The sequence below is a fragment of the Halichoerus grypus genome, chromosome 3 (assembly GCF_964656455.1).
Source record: "Halichoerus grypus chromosome 3, mHalGry1.hap1.1, whole genome shotgun sequence".
Classification (NCBI taxonomy): domain Eukaryota; kingdom Metazoa; phylum Chordata; class Mammalia; order Carnivora; family Phocidae; genus Halichoerus; species Halichoerus grypus.
In genome coordinates, this window is record NC_135714.1 from 20,431,042 (window position 1) to 20,455,661 (window position 24,620).

Consider the following 24,620-nt stretch of genomic DNA (forward strand, 5'->3'; position numbering starts at 1 on the left):
TTGCTGTTGGGATATGCATTTATTGCAGGTTATCTTTACCCTGCTGCTCCACAGTGATATGGCTATAAATCTAACGTCCATATGTGTTCCCGAACTCTCTATTCTTTCCGCTCATACATGTTCTTTGGGCAACCAAACATCCCTCTAAGGAAAAGGAGATAGGAAATTAGTGAAAATGCTTGCTGGTTATGTGGGTGGAATTGGTAACTAGGTTAAGATTTTAACTCTGTCAACTAGTAGTCTTGCAGCATGGGGGAGAGTTATTTCACTTCTCTGGGGCCCCATTTCCCGGCCTTTATACCTCACTCCTAGTATTATAAGGACTAATGACTTCATATATTTAAAGTGTTTAGGGCAGTACTCAGGTAAGGGCTCAATAAAGAGCAGTCACAATCTTTAATCTGCAATTTAAAAACTCCTGTCATGCCAAACCCTAGCCTGAATTGATAAATCAAAGTCATGCCATGTAGTATACTATTTGTACATCTTTACAGCAAAAAAATATCAGTAGGTTTGATTGCAGGGTGCTGCCCAGGCCCCAGAGGGTCTCTCGCATCTTTCTAAAACTGGGAAGTTCTAAATTCTGAAACACATCTGTTCCCAGAGGCTCAGCAAGGATTGTGGGCCTATGTTATTAGCACATAGTTTTGTAGCCTTGGGCAAGACTCTGGGTGGGCCTCCATCTTGCATTAATGATACATTTAATCCACTCAGTGTTACCTTATAGAACAACAGTGAGCATGCAAAAAAGTGCCAAATGAAAGTACTTTTTAGAAGTTTGTGTGTAAACATAGGCCGTGCAAAGTATGTGTAAGTTCTTCTCAAGGATGATAGTGCGCTCTAGCTAGGATGGGATGAAGATAGGAAAATACCCTGTAGCAAACTGTGCTCCCCCCCGAAAGGGAGGGATTCAGGACTGACACATAACACACGGCATCTAGATTTCTTCCAGACTTTGTGGAAAAAGTAATAGCAAAACTACAATCCCAAAGTAGAATCAAATAGATATCATCCCTCCTCTATCACCAGGATGCACACACATTAAAAGAAAGCCTCCTGATTCAACCAGCATTTTGCCTTTTCAATTGGAACAGAAAAGGGAAAGCTTTCCCTTTCCAAGGTTTTTTGATATTCACTCCTTGTTGGGAGTGATGTAAAGGCAACGTGAAAGTGGTTAGCTCTGTGCCCCACATCAAAGCCCACAGTAACTGGTGGGGGGAGCCTTGTCGGGATGGATGTCCAAGTAGGGCCACCCCTGAGCCCCTGAGGTGGTGTCAGCAGCCTGCCTGCCCAGGGCTGGAGGGGGCGCTGAGCTCAGTGCACATGTGCCAATGGACTGCCATCACCAGGAGGCTCTGCTTTGGAAGTCACTCCGAGGGGAGGTGCTGGTTGATCACTGTCTCCAAAGGCCGGCTCTGAAGTCTGGCACCCACTAGCACAACCATCATCCCTCTATTAAGAACAGCCCGGGCTGATTTGATTTCTATGCCCACTCTCCAAGCACGATGTCCTGACCCTTGGACTGATGTGCCTAGCATCTGAGGCTGTGGAGAAGTGACCTCAGAGTCCACGAAGTTCCCAAAGAGATTAATCAAAGCTTCCCACTCAGTCTTCTCCCAACACCCGGAGGTTCCCCGTGAAAACTACAGTGGTTAATATGTACTGAGTGCTCATGTGCTCATCAGGTACTGTGCTATGTGCTATAAATATTTTAGCTCATTTTACTCTGATAGGGACATTATTCCCATTCTACACAGGAGTAAATGAAGGCAGGGAGAGCAAAGGGTAGAACAGGAAACTGAGCTTAGGCACTTTGACCCAGAGTTAAAGTGTGCATAACCACTGACTTCTCAGCCCTGGGGACAGCCCTGCTCTGTGGGTTCTAGGAAGCGGCACTCCTGATTTCCTCCCCCTGAGGGAGGAGATAGCTCTTGGTTTGGGGATGAAACCAATGGGCCCTTCCACTCTTCCTTTGTGCGCAGCTGGGTAACTAGTAAACTAAGTCTCACTTACCTTCCCTGTAAAACCAGGACCGTGTGGCCGAGGGAAGGCGCGTGGGTTTTGGAATAAGATCCAGGTTTGATCCCCACTTAGCAAATCCGAGTAATGCTATGCATGCCCCCAATCCTTCCAGAAGCCTCAACTAGAAAGGAAGCTACTCTCACTCCTGGGAAGGGGTTTGTGTGATCACCGAAGGTCAGCCCTCACATAACTGGGTAGCTGTTAGGACGAGTGTCGTGATAGGCTCTCCCTGGGACAGGTCTTCTCACAGCCGGGATGGACAAAGATGTGCGGCCACATGGAGAGTACAGAGGGCAGAAGAGGGTGAAATTAGGGACACGGTCTGCCAAAGCCCGGATGAGTGGACAGGGGCCCCCTTCTAGAGGTGAGAGCAGCCCCTCTCCCCTTGCTCAGCCTGGCTAATCCAGCCCAGCCCCGGTGGCAGACCCAGGGCTCCAGATGGCCAACTGTCTTAACTGCAGAGTCCAGGCTACGAGGGCAGAAAGCACCCCAAAGACTGATAAGGCCGAACAATCCTGGCTTTGTTTTGGAAGGATTTGTCCCTGAGTTTCCAGTTGGCTTTTATCTGTGTCTCAACGTCTCTGACCTCTTCAGCCTCACAGGAGCTAAACTAGAGGATTCAGGGTCTTGCGTTGCAGAGAGCAGGGGACGGGGTGCGGTTGTGGGGCGAGGGGCAGCCGGGGGCTAGCCCCCCAACTTGCGGGGCTGGACGGCGGCGGCCGGCGCTGGGGCGGTGGGGTGGGGGGGGAAGGCGCGCGGGCCGGGCGCTGCCTTCGGGGCGCGGGGCGGTGTGAGGCTGTCCGCAGCCGGGGCGCCCGGCTTTCCTGCGAAGCGGGGCGAGGTCACGATGGGCTCGTTAAGCCGGCAGGTAGGCAGTGCCCCGGCGGCAGGCGGTCCTGGAATGTGCGAGGGGCGTGATGACAGCGGTCGCCGGCGGCCTCTTTGCGCAACACCTTCGCTATATATACCCCGGCCGCCGCGCTCCACCTGGGTGCCTCCCTGGGTCCATTACCTGCGCTGGGAGCGCTGGTGAGTACCGCCGCCGGGCCAGGCGCTTCCTTCTCCCTTCTCGCTCTGCACAGAACCTTCATTTAGTCCCCCCTCCTCCCCCCCACCTCCCCCGCACTTCATTCTTTTAGCTATCCCTCCGATGTTGACCCTCCAGGAACTTGGTTGGCTTTGGGCTGCTGAAGACAAAATAATACACCTTCCCTAAATTTTCAGATTGTTGTTTTTTGGTTTTTTTTTTTTTTTTGGTTCTCGCTGTGACTGCTTTTTTGCTGTCACAACTCCCACGACGACGCTGTTAGTGCTGGCCATGGTATTACTCAGCCACAGCTGGGGGTTCTAAAATTATACATGTTTTGGAATTCGTGGTTTGGGGAGGGGAAAATGGGGAGTTGGAAGGTGCCACCTAGAGATCAGGACAGCGGGGCTCTCTTTTTGGTCATTCACTAGCGGTGTGACCTAAAAGCAGGTTGCTCTGAGCCCCTGGGCCTCAGTTTCGCCCTCTTTGTGAGAAGGGGAAGGGAACCCTCTCCCAGTGTTCCCAGGCGCTGAAAATTCTAGGTTTGGGCAGCTGTCCAGTAATGCCATTCCCACCAGTGTGACTTCCATGTGCCACCATTCTTGTTTGTGGCGCTATTGATCTAAAGTGACTGCAGGATGACTTCTAGTTTGCTGGTCCCATCAGGGCAGGCAGCCATCCACACAGGGCCTGTCTTTTCAGCTGGGGGTGGGAGAGCCCTCAGTTTTTCAGTGTTTTCAGAGTCAGAGGGGACCAGGTGAGCAGTCTGGGGGAATGGCTTGCGAGGAAATATGCACAGGTGTGGTCGGGTTGGGGGGCACCCAGCATCTCCAGGCCAGAATCAGGTGGCACGTGGAGTGGAGTGGATTCAGTCTGCAGGTTCCCGGAGGCGGATGCCTGCCACGGGTAGCTGGCACTGAGGCGAAGAGCGTTAGAATCACTCAATTTCCTTAGGGAGGTGGCAGTTTTCTCAAACGTGTTGATTTCATGGAGGCAGCTTGTGGATTTCATCACTTAGAATCCCCTGTCCCTCCCTGTTTCTATTCACAAGCGATTTCTGTGTTAGCCCTGCTTGCTTCGGGCCTGTTTGTCTTTCTCTCCCCCCCCCACCCCCCCTCCTGAGCTGGAGTTCTTTAGGTTGTTCAGGCTTGGGTATTCTTGAGAAAGTTGCGCTCCAGAGGAGCACCCATTATTTGAGGTTGTTAAGAGTGTTTGAATCTCTCTGTCTGCTCCTGCCAGCCAGCCTGCTGATAATGATCTCTGTTTTTGTACCTTTGGGAACCCGTGGCAGGAGAACATGCTTGTACAAGGTTTGGATGTTGAACAAATTGCCCCCTCCAAAATCCAGCCCAGATCACTCAACCATCTCACGGAAACAAGTCCCCAGTGGTGGGAGGAGGGACGTCTGGATTATAGCTATTAGGCACAAAGCTGACATAAAAATAGCCTGGATTCAGTTTAATGAAGAAAACAGCTTCTTGGGATCAGTGATTTGGAATAAACTTTTTTTTAAGATTTTATTTATTTATTTTGAGAGAGAGAGACAGAGATAGCATAAGCAGGGAGGAGAGGGAGAAGCAGGCTTCCTGCTAAGCGGGAATCCCAGGACTTTGGGATCATGACCTGAGCTGAAGGCAGAAGCTTAACCAAGTGAGCCACCCAGGTGCCCCTGGAATAAACTTTTTTTTTTTTAAGATTTTATTTGACAGCGGTGGCGCCTGGGTGGCTCAGTCGTTAAGCGTCTGCCTTCGGCTCAGGTCATGATCCCAGAGTCCTGGGATCGAGCCCCGCATCGGGCTCCCTGCTCTGTGGGAAGCCTGCTTCTCCCTCTCCCACTCCCCCTGCTTGTGTTCTCTCTCTGTGTATCTCTCTCTGTCAAATAAATAAACAAAATCTTTAAAAAAAAAAAAAAAAAAAAAAAAAGATTTTATTTGACAGAGACAGCGAAAGAGGGAACACAAACAGGGGGAGTGGGAGAGGGAGAAGCAGGCTTCCTGCTGAGCAGGGAGCCCGATGCGGGGCTTGATCCCAGGACCCTGGAATCATGACCTGAGCCGAAGGCAGATGCTTAACGACTGAGCCACCCAGGCGCCCCTGGAATAAACTTTTAATACCATTTTCAGCCACCTTCCTCCCTGCCTGCCCTCCTCCTGTCCCCCCACCTCAACCATAGGAACTGCAGAATGGCACTATCAACAGGAAGTAGTCAGGACGTCCCACTGAATTTAAAAAAATGCACCAGAGTGCAAAAAGAAGGCTGCAAACAGATTGCAAGATGTTGAAAGTGGTTTCGGCAATTAGCTCTTTTAACACCCCACCCCTGACACAATGCAACAGAATTGATACAGTTAAAAGTGAATTGCAGCATTTATTTTAAAAGTTCATAAATGTACATTGAAACTGCATCATGAGGGTGTGGTTAGGTTATAAGGCCCGGGTTTAAAGAGATAGAGTAAATGTCTTTTTAAAATCCCATTCATTCTTATAGTCGAAAGTCTAACCTAGAGCCACTCATCAATGCAAAACCTAGGCCAATTGCTTCTGTCTCCTGTCCCATGCACGCCCCCCCCCCCCATGTCTTTGGGATTATTTTGCCTTGTGATGGCTGAAGGAAGCTGAAAAAAGTAGCCATTGCCCTCTTGGGCATTTTTGAAGTCTGGGTCGTTCCTTCAACGTATGAAAAGATTTCGGAAGCATATTGACGGTGGACTCAGACTACCTGAGTTTGAATCCTGAAGGTGTAGAATCTATATAACTTGAAGCAGTTAATTTCTCTGGGCCTTGGTTTCCTCCTCAGTATAATTAGCATGAAAGTATAAGTACTTAAAAGTAAATTCGCAGAACTAAAGTGCGTGTGAGGTGGGATGGGTTAATTTGAGTAGGGGGGCTGGGGAGGAGACTGTGTGCTTGTCGCCTCCTCCTCCTCCTCCTCCCGGGGAGTACAGGCAGCCTCAGCACCCGTCCTGGTTGCAGAAGCTCAAACAATGCAGAGTGGAGGGGTTGGCTGACTGCCAGGTGCCCTACATTTTCCCCACTGCCCAGGTCTGAGAAGAGCCGCGAAGTGTCCTCTCCTTGGCCTGCAAGAGTTCCTCTTGGCACGCGATACACATGTGGATGCGGGAAGTCGAGCCAAAAGGGTTATTTGGCTCAGTTGTAGGGATGAGTGGTGGGGAGCAAGGGAGCAGATGCATGATCATAGCCACGTTAAAAAAACAAACAAACAAAAACATATCTTTGTGGGTATTAGTACCAAACAGCCAAAATAGATGACTTTATCCTTCTCTGCTCTTTCTGGCAGGTAGCAGGAGTGTGCCCTTGGGAAGGTAGGGAGAGAGAGCAGCTAGATCAGAGGATACCCTGGGGAGAGAGCCTTTGAGGGGGCGGCTCAAAGGCTCCAAAGACCCCTGCTGATCCCCAGAGCCCCTTCCTAGAGAAGCAGGTTCCAGACAGGCCAGTGTCTGCCATCCCACTGGGAGAGTGGCCTTAGATTCACGTTGGGGCCTCTGTCCAGCTCAATCAGTGTCACCTTTTCCTGCTTAGCTGAGACTCCTAAAAAGGCTCGGCCTATGCCGAATCCAGGTCGCTGGTATGCCAGAAGCCTCTGTGGGAACAGCAGCCTGTCATTACAGCATTCTTGGCTGGCATTTCTACCCATTTGAGCAGGCAGGAGGGACCCCTGCAGAGGGACGAGGTCTGCCAGCTCTCTGGCACGTCCCTGGAGCCTGGACTGAAGCCCCTTGGTGCCACGCGGCTGTGATGGGGCCCAGAGGATTCTTCCTCCGTCCGTCTCAGCACCTGGCTGAGAGGTCTATGGAAGGGGCCCCAGCTTTGGAACCAGCATTCCTGGGTTCCAATCCTGACTCCATGTGCAGGTAGCTGTGGGACTTTCTTAATTTCCCTGTGCCTCATTCTCTACTGGAAAGAACGTGGTTATTGTAAAATTTAATGAGGTCACGGATCACATAGGACAACCCCCCCCAATCACAAAACAATGTTAGCACATTTCTCTCTTGTGCTTTGGGTTCTTTTAGTGGACACATGTTTCCAGAGGGTTCACTGCTGTGCCGGGCACTGAGATAATGAGCTTATGGTCTAGGGCAATGCATTGTCCGTGATGCAGTTCATTCCACAGAGTTCTCCGTGTTTACTCTACCAGGCACTCTGCTCAGGGCCTCACCTAGGCCCAATAATCAGTCAGTCCCGCCACAGCTCAGGGAGGGGGATGATATTATCCCCATTTTGGAGATGTTGAAACTGAGGCTCAGAGAGGAAGTTCAGGGTCACACACCGTGGCAGGCCTCTGCGGAGCCGGTCCTCAGCCACTGTGGGGTATACTCTTGGTGCTGTGTGCCAGGCTGCTTCCTAGCAGCAGACCTGGCAACTCCGGGGGCCTGGAGGAGGAGGAGGCCCTGAACCGCCGCCTCAGGGCCAATCACGGAGCGTTGGCTCCAGGTCCTCCCTTTCCTCCAGATCTGCAAGGTCAGCCCGCACAAGAGCTGATTGGTGCCAGGTGCCCTACATTTCCTCACTTCCCAGGTCCTGAAAGGAGCAACCAGCGCTGTGGGGGTGGGGAGGGCCTGGAAGGGAGTGGCCAGCAGTTGTCCAGTGCTCTGGGCTTGGTCTGATGGCTCTCCTGGCTGCCTGCCCCTGGGGGTGGGGATGGGGAGGGGAGGCAGGGCTTAGGTGTGTGGGCCTGTCCCTCCTCTTCTTACCAGGCAGAGCCCAGCACCCTGAACCCCCAACAAACAATGATGGAGTACGTGAATGTATCCGAAAAGGAAGTATTGCACGAGGTGAGATCATTGCCTCATCAGGGAAGTGTTTGTGAAGAGGGGATGGGCTCGGACAGACGGTTGGACTTGGGATAGAGAAGACAAAGAGTTCCAAGAAGGAGGCGTGGAGACATTCCACAGAAGTGTTCTTTTGCTTCTTGGCGGGACTGGCAAAGAATAAAAGGAGGGCCTGGAGCTGAATGAGGCCAGCACAGGCCTCACAGAATAAGTCAGTATTCCAGACAACATCAGCGGGTCGGATCCCTTGCCATGATGTCCTGTTCCTCTCTGCTCAAGTACAAGTGAGTGTCTGCTGGACCCATTGCTTGCAGTGCTTGAAACGACTGGGACATTGGACCATGGAAGTGTCTGTTTCTGTATTTGCTAGACACTTGGTGATCACTCAGAAATCCAGTCCCTGAAAACATAATTGAAATAGGCAAATAATCAGCCTTCTTAGACCTAAGTGCGGACGCGAGTTTCCCAAGCAGGGCTGCTGTGCCATTCGGGGTGCAGTCTCTTGATGCATCTGCTCTATCCCCCAGATCTTGTCCATTCCAGCTGAAGGTGAGGATGAACAACCACTCATGGGTAAAACGCAGGCTTGATTTGTTTCCTAGTCAGGGACCCAGGGCATCCCTTCAGCAAACCCTGTATGCGGACTCCTCCATTCACAAATGTAAGGGGCCCTATGATGTGTAGTCTATTGAGCACTGGGAGAAAAAGCATAACATATGGGTCTTGCCCTCTGAAACTTAAATCCCAGTTGAGAAGGCTATAGAGATGTGCAGAAGAGGTAGGAGAACGATTCTAGAGTGAATTAAGATTATAAAAAGAGAGGTCGTAGAGGGTCACAATAATTTTCAAATTCTTCCTTCAAACTACCCTCGAGCGGAATAAGCCAAGTATATAGGAACCCCTGGCAAGTCTGTGAGTAGTTCAAAGTAGTCCCTTGCAAGCTCAAAGCAATGCTTTGTGTCCTATCTTTTTTTAAATTTTGAATTCATAGAAGTCTTGCACTCTATACCATAATGTCCCTGCTTGTTTTCCCATAATAGCTGAAAACCACACAAAGTTACAACGTGTCAAACACTATTCTGAGAACTTTTAATACATAACACACTTAAGCATAACAATCTTTCATCAGTCATCTTACCCTAATTTGACATACGGGGAAACAGAGAAGCAAAGGAACTAGCCCAAAGTCACACAGCAAATGGCATCACTGAGACTTGAAACCAGGCAGTTGGGATCTGAAGTCTGGTCTCTTAACCTCTAGACCGGTAGTTCTCAGCCCCCAAGGGACCTTTGCCAATGTCTGGAGACCTTTTGGGTTGTCAACACTAAGGGTGAGGGGTATGTCCTGAATAGAGGCCAGGGAGGCCGCATATCCTACGATGCACAGGACAACTCGCACAAGCAAAGCATCATCTAGCCCTAAATGTCAGGCTGAGAATGTGCTCCACGAGGAAATATCACATCTCCTGCTCCACGCTGCTCAACCTCCCTGTCCCCCCGTTATGGGAGTAAAATCAGCGCTCCAGGAAAATAGGTTATGTCGTGGCCAAGGATATTGTAAATCAGGGCCCCAACCTCACTGACAGGTTGAGCTGTGTTTAAAAACTCTGTCACTCCCCTGCCGGGTGACTTTGAACAAGTTGCTTAATCTCTTTTTGCGCTCCAGGTTTTCCTGTTTGCAAGTGGGGATGAGCATGCCCCCTTTCTTGCATAAAGATTGCAGGAGATAGTATGTGTCAAGGCCCAGCACAGCACCTGGCCCCTCGCTGGTGCTCATTAAATGGTAGTTATTAGAAATCAGTGACTGTGTGTGTGGCCGAGAGCCCTATGGTCACACCGGCGCCTCCTGCCTGGTATGCAGGGACGATCCGAGAGGCCTGCAGGACTCAGGCAGGGGCGGAGGGAGGGCTTGGACAGAAAGATGGGGGGGGGGGCTTATGGAGGGGGGTGCTACCTAGGCAAGAGCAGAGAGTGACACCCTACAGAGAGGATTCGGGGTCCCAAATTTAGGCCAGTGATGTGAGGAGGGGGATCATTTAGGCGGCAGTGGGCAGTAAAGAAATGGGGAGTCCATACAATCACAGCTGGGTGTTAGGAAAGTTAACCGGTGAGAGACACTGGGGCCCAAACCAGTTAAACAGGCTGCCATGTGTTGGTCGAGGCAGGAGGCGCTGGGGCTCAGCCTGGGGAGGCGGCACGGGCAGGCAGCTGGAGACCACAAGCCCCGATGCTCCCAGCTCCAGTCAGCAGGTCCTGGTGTGGGCTGGGTGCGCGCGGGGGCGTCGGAGATGAGCTTGCAGTTCTGGGAGGCTGATAGCGGGAACTGCAAACAGCCAAGATCCACGGAGGGGGAACATCTGGGGTGATGGGGAAGTGCCGACTGCTCAAAGGGGCCCCGCAGACAGCAACGAAGGGACGGGAGGCTGAGGTTTGCAGGTGGAACGCTTTTGTGCCAAAAGCTGGAGTGGCAGGTGCTTGGAGACCGAGTTCACGGAGCTCTTGCTTCCTCCCTGGGCTCTGTATGCGGAAGTGGGACGCTGACTTCTGCCGCCCCAGTGTTGAGAGGCATCTTCCCACGTGCCTAGTAATGGGGCTTTCATCAGATACAGGGCATTATTGCGTGACTCATCCCTTCCAGGAGCATTCCAGGCCTGGAGCTGAGAGGCAAGCATGGACGCTGGAGTCAGACATGCTGTGGCCCTGGGCCAAGTGGCTGTATCCCTCTGAGTGCTTTGGTTTTCTCGTCTGTAAAATGGGAGTAACACTAACCCCTCTCAGGGTTGCTGGGAGGAGGAACCTGAACCCATTGATCGGACAGGTTACTGTCCCAAACACCTTGCAGAGATTAACTCATTGAAGCTGCCTAATAACCCAATGGATTATGGACTGTTATAAGCCCCGTTCTGCAGAGGGGAAACTGAGGCATGGAACCAGTCGAGTGACTGGCTCGGGTCACAGTGTATCTGGGGCAGAGCTGGAGTATGATTCTGAACCTCTGTGCTATGTAAAGTACCCAGCTTAGCGCCTGACTGAAATGAAGAGCTCTAAGATTGTTTCTTTCCCCAAAACACTGGGGCTAAGGATCCCTGTGTTGGGAGAGTCACGAGGTGACTTTAACCACGCTCTCCGAAGCATGGGGGACTGGCTCTGTCTTTTCTTATCTCTGTGCTGTTTCAAACCCGAACCAGTTCACCGGCAGAGTGGCCTTAAGCTGAGCTTAGAGCTCTCTCAGGCCAACCTTGGTCTCCTCCCCAACCAGCTCCACCTCACCTCCCCTGCCTGGGCTCCAGCCTTGTAGCTGCCTCCCAACACCCCCCAGGGAGCCCCCCCCCGCCCCCCCCGCCCCGGGTCCAGCAGGCCTTGAGAACAGCAGGCTTTGCCCCACCTTTGACTGTCAGCTATAAGGCTCTTCATTGAGCCTGAGGGAGGAGTCGAAACTGTGGTAGGCACAGCAACTCCAGAAGGCCGCACATCAGAAGCTGGCCTCCTCCTAGAAACCAATCGAATGCCATGCAGAGAACACCCAGCCCAAGAGCGTCTGTCAGAAAAGGCTCAGGATTCAAACTGACCCGGGTTCACAGCTCTACACCTTGGGGCCTTGGGCAAGTGACTTAGCCTTCTTGTGCCCCAGTTTCGTCATCTGTGTAATGGGAGAATAACAACTCCCCGAGTGGGTAGCTGCGAGGTTGAGCACAGCCCAGCTCGGTAAATACTGGCTCTCTCCATGGCCAGGCAGGTCCCAGCATCCTCCTCAGAAAGCACGTGAGGCCTGTTGAGTGCCAGGCCCTGTGTTGGATGCTTGTTAAGTTGAAATGAAAGGCAAGCCGGTGCCTGCAAGACGTTCTTCCCTGTGATTGTGGAAGAGCGTGTCATGCCCTGCAGTTCATGGGCAAAGTCGAAATTCCTTAGCCTAAACAAGTTGATGAAACCCCTTCATGATGGGGACACCCAGAATCAGCTTAAGTCCTGGCTTTATCAGTACGAATAACAGTGCCGGCAAGGCTGTCCCTGAACCATCATACTTTGTGAGTCGGGGGTTGGGCTGCATCTCTTAAAAGAATTGGGAAATTTCATACAGAAGAAAAATAAGTCACCCACAATCCCATCACCCACTCTGAATCCCATGCAGCATTCCCAGATCCTATGAGAACATGCTGTGAGTGGGACAAGGAAGTACCTTTTCAATTTAGCTAAAGCATTTTCCTGGGTTTTTTCTTTTTCTGGTTCTTTATCACCTGTTTAATGGCATGCTATTACACCGCATGGACCTAGCATGGTTAATACTACAATTACCCTATTTTTACTTTTCATCTCTTTGACAGTGCACAGTGCGGCAACGTCTTTTCGGTCAGCATCGCATTCATTCAGTCAACCCCCATTTATTGGGCATCTGCCAATGTGCCAGGCAGAGATGCAGACCCTCAGGATGCAGTGATGAACTAGACAGAGCCTCTTTTCGGGGGGTAGAGCTTACATTTAGGTAGGCAGGAAGTAGATCCATTTAAGAAAAATGGGAAAGGAGTCAGATAGACCCAGATTCTGGGAACATCTCTTCAAAGAAGTGATCAGAACAGGGAGGTATTTTGGATTTTCTGGGAGAAAATATTCCTAGACTCTTAATTCCTAGAAGTGCAGTGACTAGGTCAGAGATGTCTTTTAAAAAATAAAGCACTTTATAGTGGTGCTCATCTCACTGCATCTTCTCCAGCATAGCATATTATACCTAAAAAATAATTCTCTGCTGATTTGATTTTTCGAAACTTATCTCCCTGTTCTCTTTTGCATATCGTGGGTTGTTAGTGGGGCCAAAATTCTTATTTTGTAGTATTTTAGCCACCTGTACTTCCTCTTCTGTGAATTGTTTGTCCCAGTGCTTTGTCCTGCACTTGTCTAACGTGTGTCAAAGGACAAGGACCACAAGGAGTGGACTTCCAAGTATGTCAAGAGCCACACTTACTGTCCGTGTAAGCAAGAAAGGCTTTGTTGAGAAAATGGGTTATGAGGAAGTCTCTATCAAAGGTTAAAAGGAATGTGGTTCTGACAAAGGGTCATTAATCCAGGCTGCATGCCATAGTCCTAATTGCCTGCTTAGTGCCAGGCACTTCCTAGGTATCGCCATTAATTTCATAACCCTGCAAAGTATGAAGGACTATCCACATTTTATAGATGGGGAGACATTTATGCCTTTATGCTCAGAGACATAAAAGGACATTCCTAAACACACACCCACTGATAAGTGGCACCACTGGGATTCAAGCCAGCTCCAGTGTGTCACGCTGCTCACAGAAGACAGGGTGGTAGGCAAAGCAGGCAGAACGTATATGAGCATCTACATGTATGTTAAGTCCACTGGATGAGGTTCGACGCAGATATTTAGCCTAGAAATAAAAAGCGGATGGGGGAACCCATCGGAGGACTTGAGGACTTGGTGTTCCATGAGTTGATGAAAATGGATAAGTTTGCATCCCCTTGCTGACTAAAGGAGAGTCAAGACAGAGGCTGAGAGAAGGAAGTGAGAGAAACCAAGGCAAATTCAGCTGACTTGAGGCTAGAGTGGAAAAACACTGTAAGACATAGTTTGATGTAGTGACAGCCGAGGCGGGCAGTTGAGGGAGACCCAGAGGTGGAAATATGGCACTGAAGAGCCCACACTTGGAAGGTACATAAGCACAACACCCTTCATCTCTCCCGAATCTCTGTGGCCTCTGGTTCTTCCTGTCGTAGCACCTGAGCGTGACGCCTTTGAGTGGCTGCTTCTTTAAGCTCTGTTTTCCGTCCACAGACCATGGCTCCTTGGCCCGAGCTGGAAAATGCCCAGCCCAACCCCAGTAAATACATGGAAGGGACCACTAGTCAGCAGTCCACCACACCTGGGAAAGGCAAGGAGCCCGACAAAAGTAAGTGCTGTTCGTCCTGCCCCAGCCTGACCTCCTGTGAGGGCCCTCGGAGACTCAGGTCTGACCTGTATTCCTCATGGCCTCCATTGCTTGTTTGGGTAGATGACACTGGGACGCCTGTGACCAAGATCGAACTTCTGCCATCCTATTCCACCGTGGCACTGATAGAGGAGCCCACCGAGGTGGCAGACCCCTGGGACCTGCCTGAGCTTCGGGACACCGGGATCAAGTGGTCAGGTAAAAGTGGGGAGGGGGGACCCCCATCAGTGAGGGGTTGGGCTCACGGTCTCCACAGTATCGTCTCCTTTGTATTGTCCTCTTTCTTGCCGTTGCTCTGATGCCCTTCAAACAAAGGTCCTGGCTAGGGATACCTCCCGGCAGTCTTGGAGGCTTCGAGTCCAAGCACAGTGTGAGAACTGGGGGACCTTTTGTTCTCCTTCATCCAGCACATGTGCCAGCATTGGAGTACCAGCCAGGCCGGGCACTGTGGTGCTCCTTATAACCCACTGTGGGCCGACTGCGTCCCGGGAGCTGCGCTCTGCATGCAGCCGTGAACAGTCGAGGTCCCTGCTCTGAGATCTCCTGGATGGGGGGCAGGGGGGTGTCCTCACCTCAACGTGGGCATCGAGGAAAGCTTCCAGAAGATAGAATATACAGCCAGCATGGCTGGCATGCAAGCAAACGCTGCATTTCTTTTCCGGGTGCAGGGTGTAGGGTCTGTCTGCAGATCAGACAGCTGGGAGGGAGGAGGTGAGGACCACTGTAAGAGTGAGCAGAGAAAATAGCATCCAAGGACATAGCATTCCAGGATGTGTGAGCGCCCAAGCCCACCTCCAAATGGAGGCCGTGATTGCTACCTTGCGGCCACGTTCTAGAAAGTATTCTGTGCTGTTCTGAAGGTGCTTAGGAGAGCCATTATCTCTGACCCCACACTTAGCAGGTGCCAAGTGCCCTTAACTGCCTCACTCAGCAACACTGGTGCAGCTGAGCATGGAGTCTGGTTTGCCTGTCAGTGCCCCAGACCCCACCAAGCCCCTCCTCCCCAGAGCTAATCCTTTAGAGACTTCACCACAAGCTTCAACTAAATGGACTACAGTGGTAATTGCTTTGAAAACTGCAGTCATGGATGCGTCCCATCTCTTGGCCTTGTTTAGCCCGACCTCGGGGGGTGGGGGGGTGGGGAAGAGGAGGAGGGGGAGCTCTGAGCTCATTGCCAAACTTGTGAGTTTCAGGCCCTAACAGCCTTCCTCCCTTTTCCCCTACCCCAGAGAGAGACACCAAAGGGAAGATTCTCTATGTCTTCCAAGGAATTGGGAAATTTATTTTGCTTCTGGGGTTTCTCTACTTCTTCGTGTGCTCCTTGGATGTCCTCAGCAGTGCCTTCCAGCTGGTTGGAGGTATGGATGAAAGGGACAAAGACCTGGGGTGGGGGGATTTTCGTGGTATTTGGTTCAAATAGTCACAAGTCAGCAAGCCCTCTCCAGTTGCAGCCTCTCAGCCTGTTTTAGGATGAGAAGTCACCTCACGTCTCTGTGAAGTCATGCCCCTATTTTATAGAAGAGAAAACTGAGGTCTATAAAGGGGCTGTGACCAGCTGAGGTAGCTTAGGCCAGCAGCCAGGGCTGGAGCCAATTCCAAGCTGTGGCTTCCTGTGTTTGTCCACTGACCCTGGACAGGAAGCTGTCTGACAAAAGGACTTATCTCAGGGATCCCTGCTGTCTTGGGCCTCCCACCTGAAGAGATTATTAGCTAGGAGTGCTCTCTAAGCTAAAGCAATTGTGGAAAATCAGGGCTGGGCCTTAGCTAGAGAAGGACAAGGGTCCCAGAGTTGGTGGATCTGCATCCTTAGCAGTTTCTAAACATCTTCCGGGACTGAGTGTGGCTATACAGTGTGAGGGGGGACCCAGGAGTGAGATCAGTGTCTGCTTGGTCACCTGTGTTCCCCTGATGGGTGACGACATTGATAGCCAGCACTTTGAATGCCTCCTGGCGTCCTGCACATTCCTTCCCAAAGCTCTTCCCATTTACGAGGAGCATCCGGAGGCTGAAAGAGGTCATGCTGCCCAGCCCTTTGTTTCATAGCCTAGAGCTGGTGTAGTGGGATCCAAACTCAGATCCCAGTGACACGGAAGACAGTCGATTTTTATACCCCTTGGTGCCTTTCTTGAGAACTCATCTTTGTGACCTGGGAGAATGGGGGGAGGGGGCACTTGTGGGGATGGATGAGGGGCAGACTGACCTCCTGGATGCCACTCCCAGTCCCCCCTGGTCCAAGGCAGCATCAGCAAGGGCTTTCACTCTCTGAGTACCTGACAAGTGGCCTCCACCCTCTGGGCCTCAGTCTTCAATAGATGGGTTGGGAAATGGATTGGTGGTCTTGGGCATCTGAGGTTAGGCTGGGGCTGGAGAATGGGGGTTGGGTAAGGTGGATAGATAAGAATGAGAATGAGATTCAGAAAATCTTCTGAATGGGGAACACATCCCAGAGACAGGAATGAGGGCATCAGGAGACTCACTTGACACCCATTGGGCCAAGTAGAGTTGAGGCCAGGTTGGTGACCAGAGAAGGCTAGAGGAGGGCTTGCTGTGGGAAGGAATGACAGAAGTATGGGAGGCTGCAGGGTGAAGGGACGAGGAACAAGAGGTGGTGGGGGTACGTGGGGAGCTAGCTCACAGACGTGGAGGCACGGTGCCAGGGCAGCACTAGCAAGAAGCCCATGGAAGTAAGATTCCATAGGTACCAGCTGGGCTGGAGGCGGGCCTCGCCATCCCCCCTCAGCCAGCTGACTGCGTCTAGAGACTACCGGTGTACCCGGTGTCCGCCTAACATTCTTGTGGCCGTGCCCTTGCTTTTTTCAGGAAAGGTGGCCGGACAGTTCTTCAGCAACAACTCCATTATGTCCAACCCCGTGGCGGGGCTGGTGATTGGAGTGCTGGTGACTGTCCTGGTGCAGAGTTCCAGTACCTCCTCGTCCATCGTCGTCAGCATGGTGGCCTCCTCACGTGAGTCCAGGCACCTGTGGGCTCAGACATATTCCGGGCATTTCCCTGTCCAGCTGGGGAGCCTGAGATTTACTCTGAATATGTCCAGGCTGGTCACCGGTGTCTTCCTGTCTTGAGCAACTGTGACGTGCCCTGCCTTGTCCCAGGCAGCGTCCTGTTTCCATCCCCGTGGCTGGGTCTGAAAATAGTCCCCGACGCTTGAAGACTCAGCTCTGAATTCTCTGGAACTGTATTGTCCAGTCCAGCAGCCACTAGCCACATATGGCTATTTAATTTTGTTTAACCTCAATTTATTTTAATTTAAAAGATAAAAACTAGTTGCCGGGTTGCACTAACTATGTTTTTGGGGAGCGATAGTCACTTGTGGCCAGTGGCTGCCATATTGGGCCATGTAGATGAGGAACATTTCCGTCACTGCTCAGTGCTAAGAATAAAGGCGTGTAATCCCATCACGCACTGGCTTGGGGACAACTGAGCTTGGGAAGCTGGCATTCCGAACTTGAACCTGCTGATAGTTTGCTCTGGCTAAGTTGGGACAGATACTCTGGCGGGGGGGGGGGGGGGGGTGCAATTTAAACAGGTTAATTTTCAGCTCAAACCAGCGTTTTTAGCAAAATTAACTAGATCTTTTCTGGGCTAAATTAGAAAAAGGTATTCTTCAAAATAATTTTCCTTTCAGGGCAGCTGGGTGACTCAGTCAATTAAATGTCTGACTCTTGATTTTGGCTCAGGTCATGATCTCGATCTCAGGGTGGTGGGATCAAGCCCCGTGTCGGGCTCCATGCTCAGTGCAGAGTCTGCTTGTCCCTCTCCCTCTGCTCCTCCCCCCACTCATGTTCTCTATCTCTAAAATAAAATCTTAAAAAAAACTTTACTTTCATATGTTAGAACATTGTGACAGTGTACTAATTGTGTTAGAAAAAGAAATTTGCCATGATAAATACACAAGTCCTTAAACATTGTTTCCTGTTTTGCCATAAGTTGGCCTTGCATCTGTAATAGGGAGGACAGAGAAATTTAGAAAGGCACTTGTAAACTGGGGTTCACAGAAGGGCTTCTTCATGGAGTCTGCGGAGTCCCTGAAGTTATGTGCCAGAAATTTTTTTTGGTACACATGCATATTTCTGTGATGAGCTGTCCTAGCTTGCATCAGATTCATAGCCTGGTGCCAACCCCAAAATGGTTAGGAAAGGCTGCTTTGGCAATTACCAGCTTGACTGAGGTCAGTCTGGCCACATCGGGACCATGGCCAGGCTGCCTTCCTAAGCTTGCTAACTCACTTTCTCTCTTCCGCCCTCTAGTGCTGAGTGTACGTGCTGCCATCCCCATTATCATGGGGGCCAACATTGGGACCTCAATCACCAACACCATTGTGGCGCTCATGCAGGCGGGAGACCGGAATGAGTTCAGAAGGTAGGAGGCTCAGAATCAGCCTTTCCCCTCCATGAGGCTCATCGATTTGGGCCAGGTTGCCATAACTACCTTTAACTAGCCCATGAGAACATGTTGGTCATTCCTAGAGCTCTTAGAAGTAACCATAGTGGAGTACAGCTGGGAGTTGGGATCACATACTTACCAGCTGATGAAACTCAGCTCCTTGGTCTGCATAGCCAGGATCATTGGCTGTCACCACTATTGTCCATAGGACTAAAACCAATCCTACAGGTAAATGCTTAGCAAGGTACTTGGCAGGCAATCGGAGCTCCCTAAATGCAAGCCCTAGCTAGAAGCTTCCCTGCCATGTTGGTGTAGTTAAAACAAGGCCAGTTAGGATAGGATTTACTATCCCGCTTAGTCAGAAATAATTATAGCCTCCTAAAGCTTCCTCTTTGGCTGAGCTCAACCCCTGCCACCTCCTCTTTGTTCTTCACTTGCATGCCAATGAAAGGCAAAATATAGTTTTTGTGGATGCAAAAGATCTGAAAATGGGGTGGGTTGAAACAGGCAAAGGGAACCCTTTCCTTCCAAGAGGTTAATGGGAAAATGAAGCACATTCTCAGCTTGCCTTCTAACTGATGGGCTTTTTCCAGAAGTTCTTAAAAGAGAGAAGCAGTTTGTCTACGTGATGCAGTCACCCCACGGGTCGGGCAGACAGCATTATGCAGGCTGGCTGGGTGGTCAGCAAATGCCATCCCTCTCCCGTTGGTGAACTGGCAGGTGGCAGAGGTCCTCAGAGTTGCTCATTTCTGCTCAGACACGGCTAACCTTCTTTGGTCCCTGATGAAATGTCCTGAGGGTCGCAATAATGATACATTATCCAGGGGGGTTGTTAATTTGATCTTCTCAAGAAGCTGAGTAGACTTTTCTTTGCCCCATTTCATTAATACAGAAACACAAAGAGGTTAAATAACTTCCCTAGGGGGCATGGCTGGGACTCAGTCTAGGTTTTCTTCCAGATTTCGGGCTCTTTTCACTGCTACATATGAAATATAAACTCGCCAGATATAAACATGATCTATGAATGTGCCTGCACATAGGAATATAATTGAACTAGCCCACCCCTCGTTTGTTTTATTTAAATAGATTGCTTTCAGTAACATCTTTGGAGATGTGCATCATTCTTTCCTGGTGGCTTGGAATACCTCCGTAGGTTTCCGGAAAAGTAATGATGATGATATCTGACACCTATAAAGGCTCTTAAAACATTTTGCCAAACTACTAAGAAATATTTACATCACTTTATATCGCTTTATGAAGATGTCTTAAATCACCTTTTCTAGGAAGAATAAGTTACTTTTAAAAATATTAGCTGATATGGTAGGCAAAGATTTGCACTTACAAGTAAATAAATTGTAAATACATTTTACTACTAGTGAAGTTAAGCATTTCCCGCACAGGTTTATTAGCTTCTGTCTGTTCATGTCCTTTTTTGGTTTTGGGTGTTTTTTGCACATGCAGATGTGTTTTTTAAAAAAAAGATTTTATTTATTTGAGAGAGAGAGGGCACGAGTGTGTGGGTGGGGGGAAGGGCAGAGGGAGAGGGAGAAGCAGCCTCCCTGCTCAGATCCGTGGGCTCCATCCAATCCCAGAGGCCCCATCCGTGGAGCTTGATCTGAGCCCAGGACTCTGGGATCATGACCTGAGCCGAAGGCAAATGTTTAACCAACTGAGCCACCCAGGCGCCCCAACATGCAGATGTTTTTTAAAGGAAACTTTTTTTATTGAGGAAAAAAAAATCTCATTTCTCAATCTGGAGATAGGATGGAATTCAGGGGAACGTACGAACCTTCTCAGATCTAAATTGTGGTGTATATTGGCCTTATTTCCTGTGCAGGCCGTTCAAACGTTTCATCAGAGTCTCAAGAGCTTAACAAAGTTAAGAACTCAGTTGAGGGCTTTAGTTACCATCATACTTCCGGCCCCCATCTTTCCCCAGGGAGATTGTCTTCAATGGGCGTGATTCAGAAGTGGTCTTGATGCGGCACTTCCAAACGGTGGCCACTAAGCTCACTATTGCAGCCATAACCTGTCTACTTCCCTTTCCCCCACAGAGAGAACTGAGTGCTGTCTGGCTTGGTGGCAAGGGCTCTGCTGGGCAATGGGAGACCAAGGGTCCTGGTCTTCTATTCCCCTATGCTTGCTGGCCCTCAGTTTCCTCATCTGCCAAATGGGGATATTGATACCACCCACGTGGGGATTGCTGTGAGAATGTGAATGGGACATAGATAGGTGACCCCCCCCCCCTCCGGCAGACAATGTCATCCATGACCTGCCTAGACTGGTGCCCACTTGCTTGTTCACTAATCTGACTGTTGGCTTGGGGTGGGATTCTTATAGGGCTTTTGCAGGAGCTACTGTCCATGACTTCTTCAACTGGCTCTCCGTATTTGTGCTCTTGCCCCTGGAGGCAGCCACCCATTACCTGGAGATCCTGACGGACCTGGTGGTGGAGACCTTTAACTTCAAGAATGGGGAGGATGCCCCAGCACTTCTGAAAGTGATCACAGACCCCCTCACGAAGCTCATAATCCAGGTAACCCAGCCTCCTTCAGAGAGGGAAAGGAACTAACTCCTCCCCTCCCCACCCCCGCCATCCCCCTACTCCTCCCAACTGGGCGGAGATGGTGGAGAAGCACGAGAGTCTATAAACGCTGCTCTTTGGTCGCCTCTCAAAAAGGCCATGGGGAGGCAAGACTTCGGGGACACCGGGTAGCGGAACTGGCCTTTTTGGTTTTCTTGACTTCAACAAGAGTCATCTTTATTGGGGTGGGAGCGGGCGGTGACCAGTGCTTCTCAAGACTCAGAGACTCCATTGGATGCTTGGGGCCATTTTATTGCCCCTACTGACCTTGGCACCCGTGGGCTCATGGATAAAGCATTATCCTGCTCCTAGCCAAAGAGGAAGGTTGCTGTCCTTCCCTTCCATCTCACCCCTCTGCTCCCTAGGATCACTGAAATATTGTTGAAATAAATTTTAAAAGGTTTTGTGGTTGTTACCTTGGAAAACAGGTCAGCTGAGACCTTGCCCCTTATCACCCCTACCTTCTGGGTTTGCTGTCATCCCAATGACCATCTACTGCGTGCTCCTAGCTACCAGCCCGTTGTTTAGAGGATCATTCATTTCTTTGTCAAGCACCTGCTAACGTCCAGGTGTGGTGTTCCATCCTGGGGTGCCGATGGAGTGAGTCCTGACTCACTCCTGCAGGGGCTCTAGTCGGGCTTATGTTGTTGAAGCCCTTTTAACTAACAGAACTTCCTACGTGCCTGTCCCTCCTCAGTGCTGGGGACGTGCTGATTCTCTCCTGTCTGTCTTCCTTAGCTGGATAAGAAAGTTATCAATGAAATCGCAATGAATGATGAAGCCGCCAAAAACAAGAGTCTGATCAAGATTTGGTGCAAAACTTTTACCAACGTGGTATGTTTCTAAGAATGTTGCTGGGTGGGCAAACTCTTGCATCTGTGCTTTAAGCAAAACTTTTAATTCAATGTGTGCAAATGAGAGGTAAGAGGAAGTAAAAATTGGCCCATGAGAATCCTTAAGGAAACAAGTCTTTGAATGCTGGATGGACAGACAATGCAGTAGGTCCAACCCATTTTGCCCCACCCTGAACCGTGTATACATTATTCCTGGCTTGTTATTTTCATGTCTTCCGTGGCCACCTGTGTTCCCATTTATGGAGGGACCTGTGGAAACAATGCATCACACGTACAGACACACACATTGATGTGTGTCTCTCTCTTACTTGCCACATAGCCTGCCAGTCCCCACCAAAAGTGAGTATTGTGGACTATACATCCCATTTCTCAATGTTTGTCATCCAGACTCAAATGAATGTCACTGTCCCTTCGCCTGAGAACTGTACCTCGCCTTCCCTTTGTTGGTCGGACGGTTTGTACACCTGGACTATCAAGAACGTGACCTCCAAGGAGAACATTGCCAAGTGTGAGTGGAACTCAGCAGAGCATCAGCCATGGGGATGGGCTGTCTGGGAGGTGCTAATGGTGTTCTTTATCTGTGTGAAGCCCATTAAGTGAAGGAAAGCAGTGCACTAAGGATTCACTGAGCACCAGCATTATACCAAGTCATGAACTATGCACTTTCATAGCAGCGAAAACAAAGGCTCAGGGACAGGTCCGAGTTCCCACAGTGAGGGGCAGAACTAGGACTTGAAGCCCGGTTCCTCTGGTGGTTCCATAATGCACCAGAACTCATCAACAGATTCCAGAGTGCTCCCTCCGTATGCTTTGGTATCCCTTGGGCTCTAGGGAGACGCCAGCCAGATTTGCAGGAGATGTGGGGCCCACGCAGAACAGAACAGATACATTCACCCTGAAGTCATGAGTCCCTGCTATACAGCAGGCCCCATTCAAGACCCTGGAGCCACAGCACTGATCAAGGCAGTGAGCCTACATGATGCTCCAATTCTTTAAGAAGCTAGACTGTTGCCCTAGGAATCTTGGCCTAGACATCTTTAACTCTTCTAATCATTCCTTATATACCCATGTGTGTATCTCTGCTTCTCTTCCTCTTCTCCACACCACCCACATTCATTCTGAGCAGTAAAGGTTCCAAGTGTGGTTTACCTCACAGCATCCATGAGTCTATCACCTCCCATGTTCTTGGCGGCACTATCCATCCATCAATAAAACCATATAATTGTGGGGCCACACAGGACTTCTAAAAAATAAGGAGTTTTACAGTTAGCAATAGCTCCTACTCTGACTTGCCCATCCTACCTTTGCTGCTCAGACTCTTTGTTGTAAGTATCCTTGGTTTCATGTGTAAAATACACCATGGGATTTAGAGGTAGAAGAAAGCCCCCAACAAACTCTGTGACTGCAAGGATTTCACTTCATGTTCTAGCCTCATGAGGCCCCACTGGCTAGAACAGAGCCTCAGGGTCACACTTAGCTGCAGAGGGAGACTGGGAAGTGTGGTCTTTATTCTGGGTTGCATAGGTCAAGCTAACAACCAAGATTGTGTTACTGTCATACAGAAAGATGTTGGGGAATGAGTAACAACCTGTGGCCTTGGGGGGGGGCCCATGGCCCTCCTAACAAGGGCTTTCCATTGTCTTTTCAGGCCAGCACATCTTTGTGAATTCCAACCTCTCAGATCTTGTTGTTGGCATCATCCTGCTGTTAGTCTCCCTGCTGGTCCTCTGTGGCTGCCTGATAATGATCGTCAAGCTCCTAGGCTCCGTGCTCCGGGGACAGGTAGCTGTTGTCATCAAGAAGACTCTCAACACTGGTAGGCACCCTGACCCACCTCCCCTGCCAATTCTGGGCTTTCTAGGGCATGGCAGCACTGTGGCCACTCCCGGCATGGTGGGGGGCGGAGGGGGGCTCCTTTAGATTTTTATCTAGCAATGGCCCTGCATGGAGTTTCTCTCTTGGATCTGATAAGCTGAAGAAGTTAAGATGCCATTTGCCCTTGAAATCGTCCTTGGTGTCTTGGGTGGAGTCTGGGGAAGTAGGCACAAGCTTCTGTCACATTTGAAAGGTCCTGAAGAAGAGCCAGCTCAAATCCAGAGATCTGTGAGATAGACCTTCCTTCTGGCAGGTTTTCCTATACCCAGGACTTTCGGGTCTGTCAGGATCCCTTAGGAAAAGGGTAATGGATGCCCACCCTGCTTCCCACTTCCCTTCAACTCTTGGGAAGAAAACATGGTTCCAGACAATACGTCAGCATCTTGAGGCACCCAATGCAACCCCACTGGCCAGGAGAAGCTCCTGATGAGTATGGCATCCTGGCCAATGAGAGTGTGCCAAGCCAAGGACATCCCTCCCCATGAAACCTCAGTGAAATGGGGCCAAGAATATCTGCCTCCCAGGGTTGTCCCAAGGTTGCCATGTGGCTGAGCTGGGTGACTCTGGGCACCTGCTGGGTATGCAGGGCCTAATCCCATATGGGTGGTACCAAGAGCTCCGTGTATGGGACTTCTGAGCTGCTGCCCTGCCTCCATGCTCCTTCACAAAGGTGGAAGATCCACAGCATTGGGAGGCCAGGCCAGGCAGAAGGACAGAGGCCCCAGTGCTCCAAGTGCTCTGTGGGAGGAAGGTGGTTATTTGGGTGGAGTCTTAGTTCCACTGCTATAACAAATTATCCTAGGCTGGGTAGCTTGAACAACAGAAATGTATTTCTCACAGTCCTGGGGGCTGAGAAGTCTGGCCTTGGGGTGCCAGCATGGTCAGGTTCTGGTGAGGTCCCACTTCCTGATTTACAGATGGCCACCTCCTCACTGTATCCTCCCATGGAATGAGTAGAAAGGAAGCAAGATCTCTGTTCCACAAGGGCACTAATCCATTCATGAGGATTCCACCCACATGAACTAATTACCTCCCAAAGGCTCCATTTCCTTATACAATCACACTGGGGGTTAATGTTCCAACATATGAATTTTGGGGAAACATTCAGCCCATGACATGTGGGTTTAGCAT

General features: G+C 50.3%; 1 protein-coding gene across 2 annotated transcripts in view; it reads left to right on the forward strand.

The window, feature by feature from the left end:
* Nucleotides 1–24,620, forward strand: part of SLC34A2 (solute carrier family 34 member 2) — a 204,951-nt gene that overhangs the window by 175,841 nt on the left and 4,490 nt on the right. Inside the window, exons 1-10 of one of the 2 annotated variants that reach the window (XM_036090602.2) lie at nucleotides 2,970–3,051; nucleotides 13,622–13,736; nucleotides 13,839–13,973; nucleotides 15,005–15,133; nucleotides 16,596–16,739; nucleotides 18,041–18,152; nucleotides 20,517–20,712; nucleotides 21,499–21,594; nucleotides 22,002–22,122; nucleotides 23,263–23,430. In XM_036090602.2, the coding sequence (XP_035946495.2) occupies nucleotides 13,625–13,736; nucleotides 13,839–13,973; nucleotides 15,005–15,133; nucleotides 16,596–16,739; nucleotides 18,041–18,152; nucleotides 20,517–20,712; nucleotides 21,499–21,594; nucleotides 22,002–22,122; nucleotides 23,263–23,430 (1,213 nt within the window). In that variant the 5' untranslated portion in view covers nucleotides 2,970–3,051; nucleotides 13,622–13,624. Of the gene's footprint in view, nucleotides 1–2,969; nucleotides 3,052–13,621; nucleotides 13,737–13,838; nucleotides 13,974–15,004; nucleotides 15,134–16,595; nucleotides 16,740–18,040; nucleotides 18,153–20,516; nucleotides 20,713–21,498; nucleotides 21,595–22,001; nucleotides 22,123–23,262; nucleotides 23,431–24,620 lie in introns of those variants that run through there. The other variant, XM_036090601.2, reaches the window with a different exon arrangement.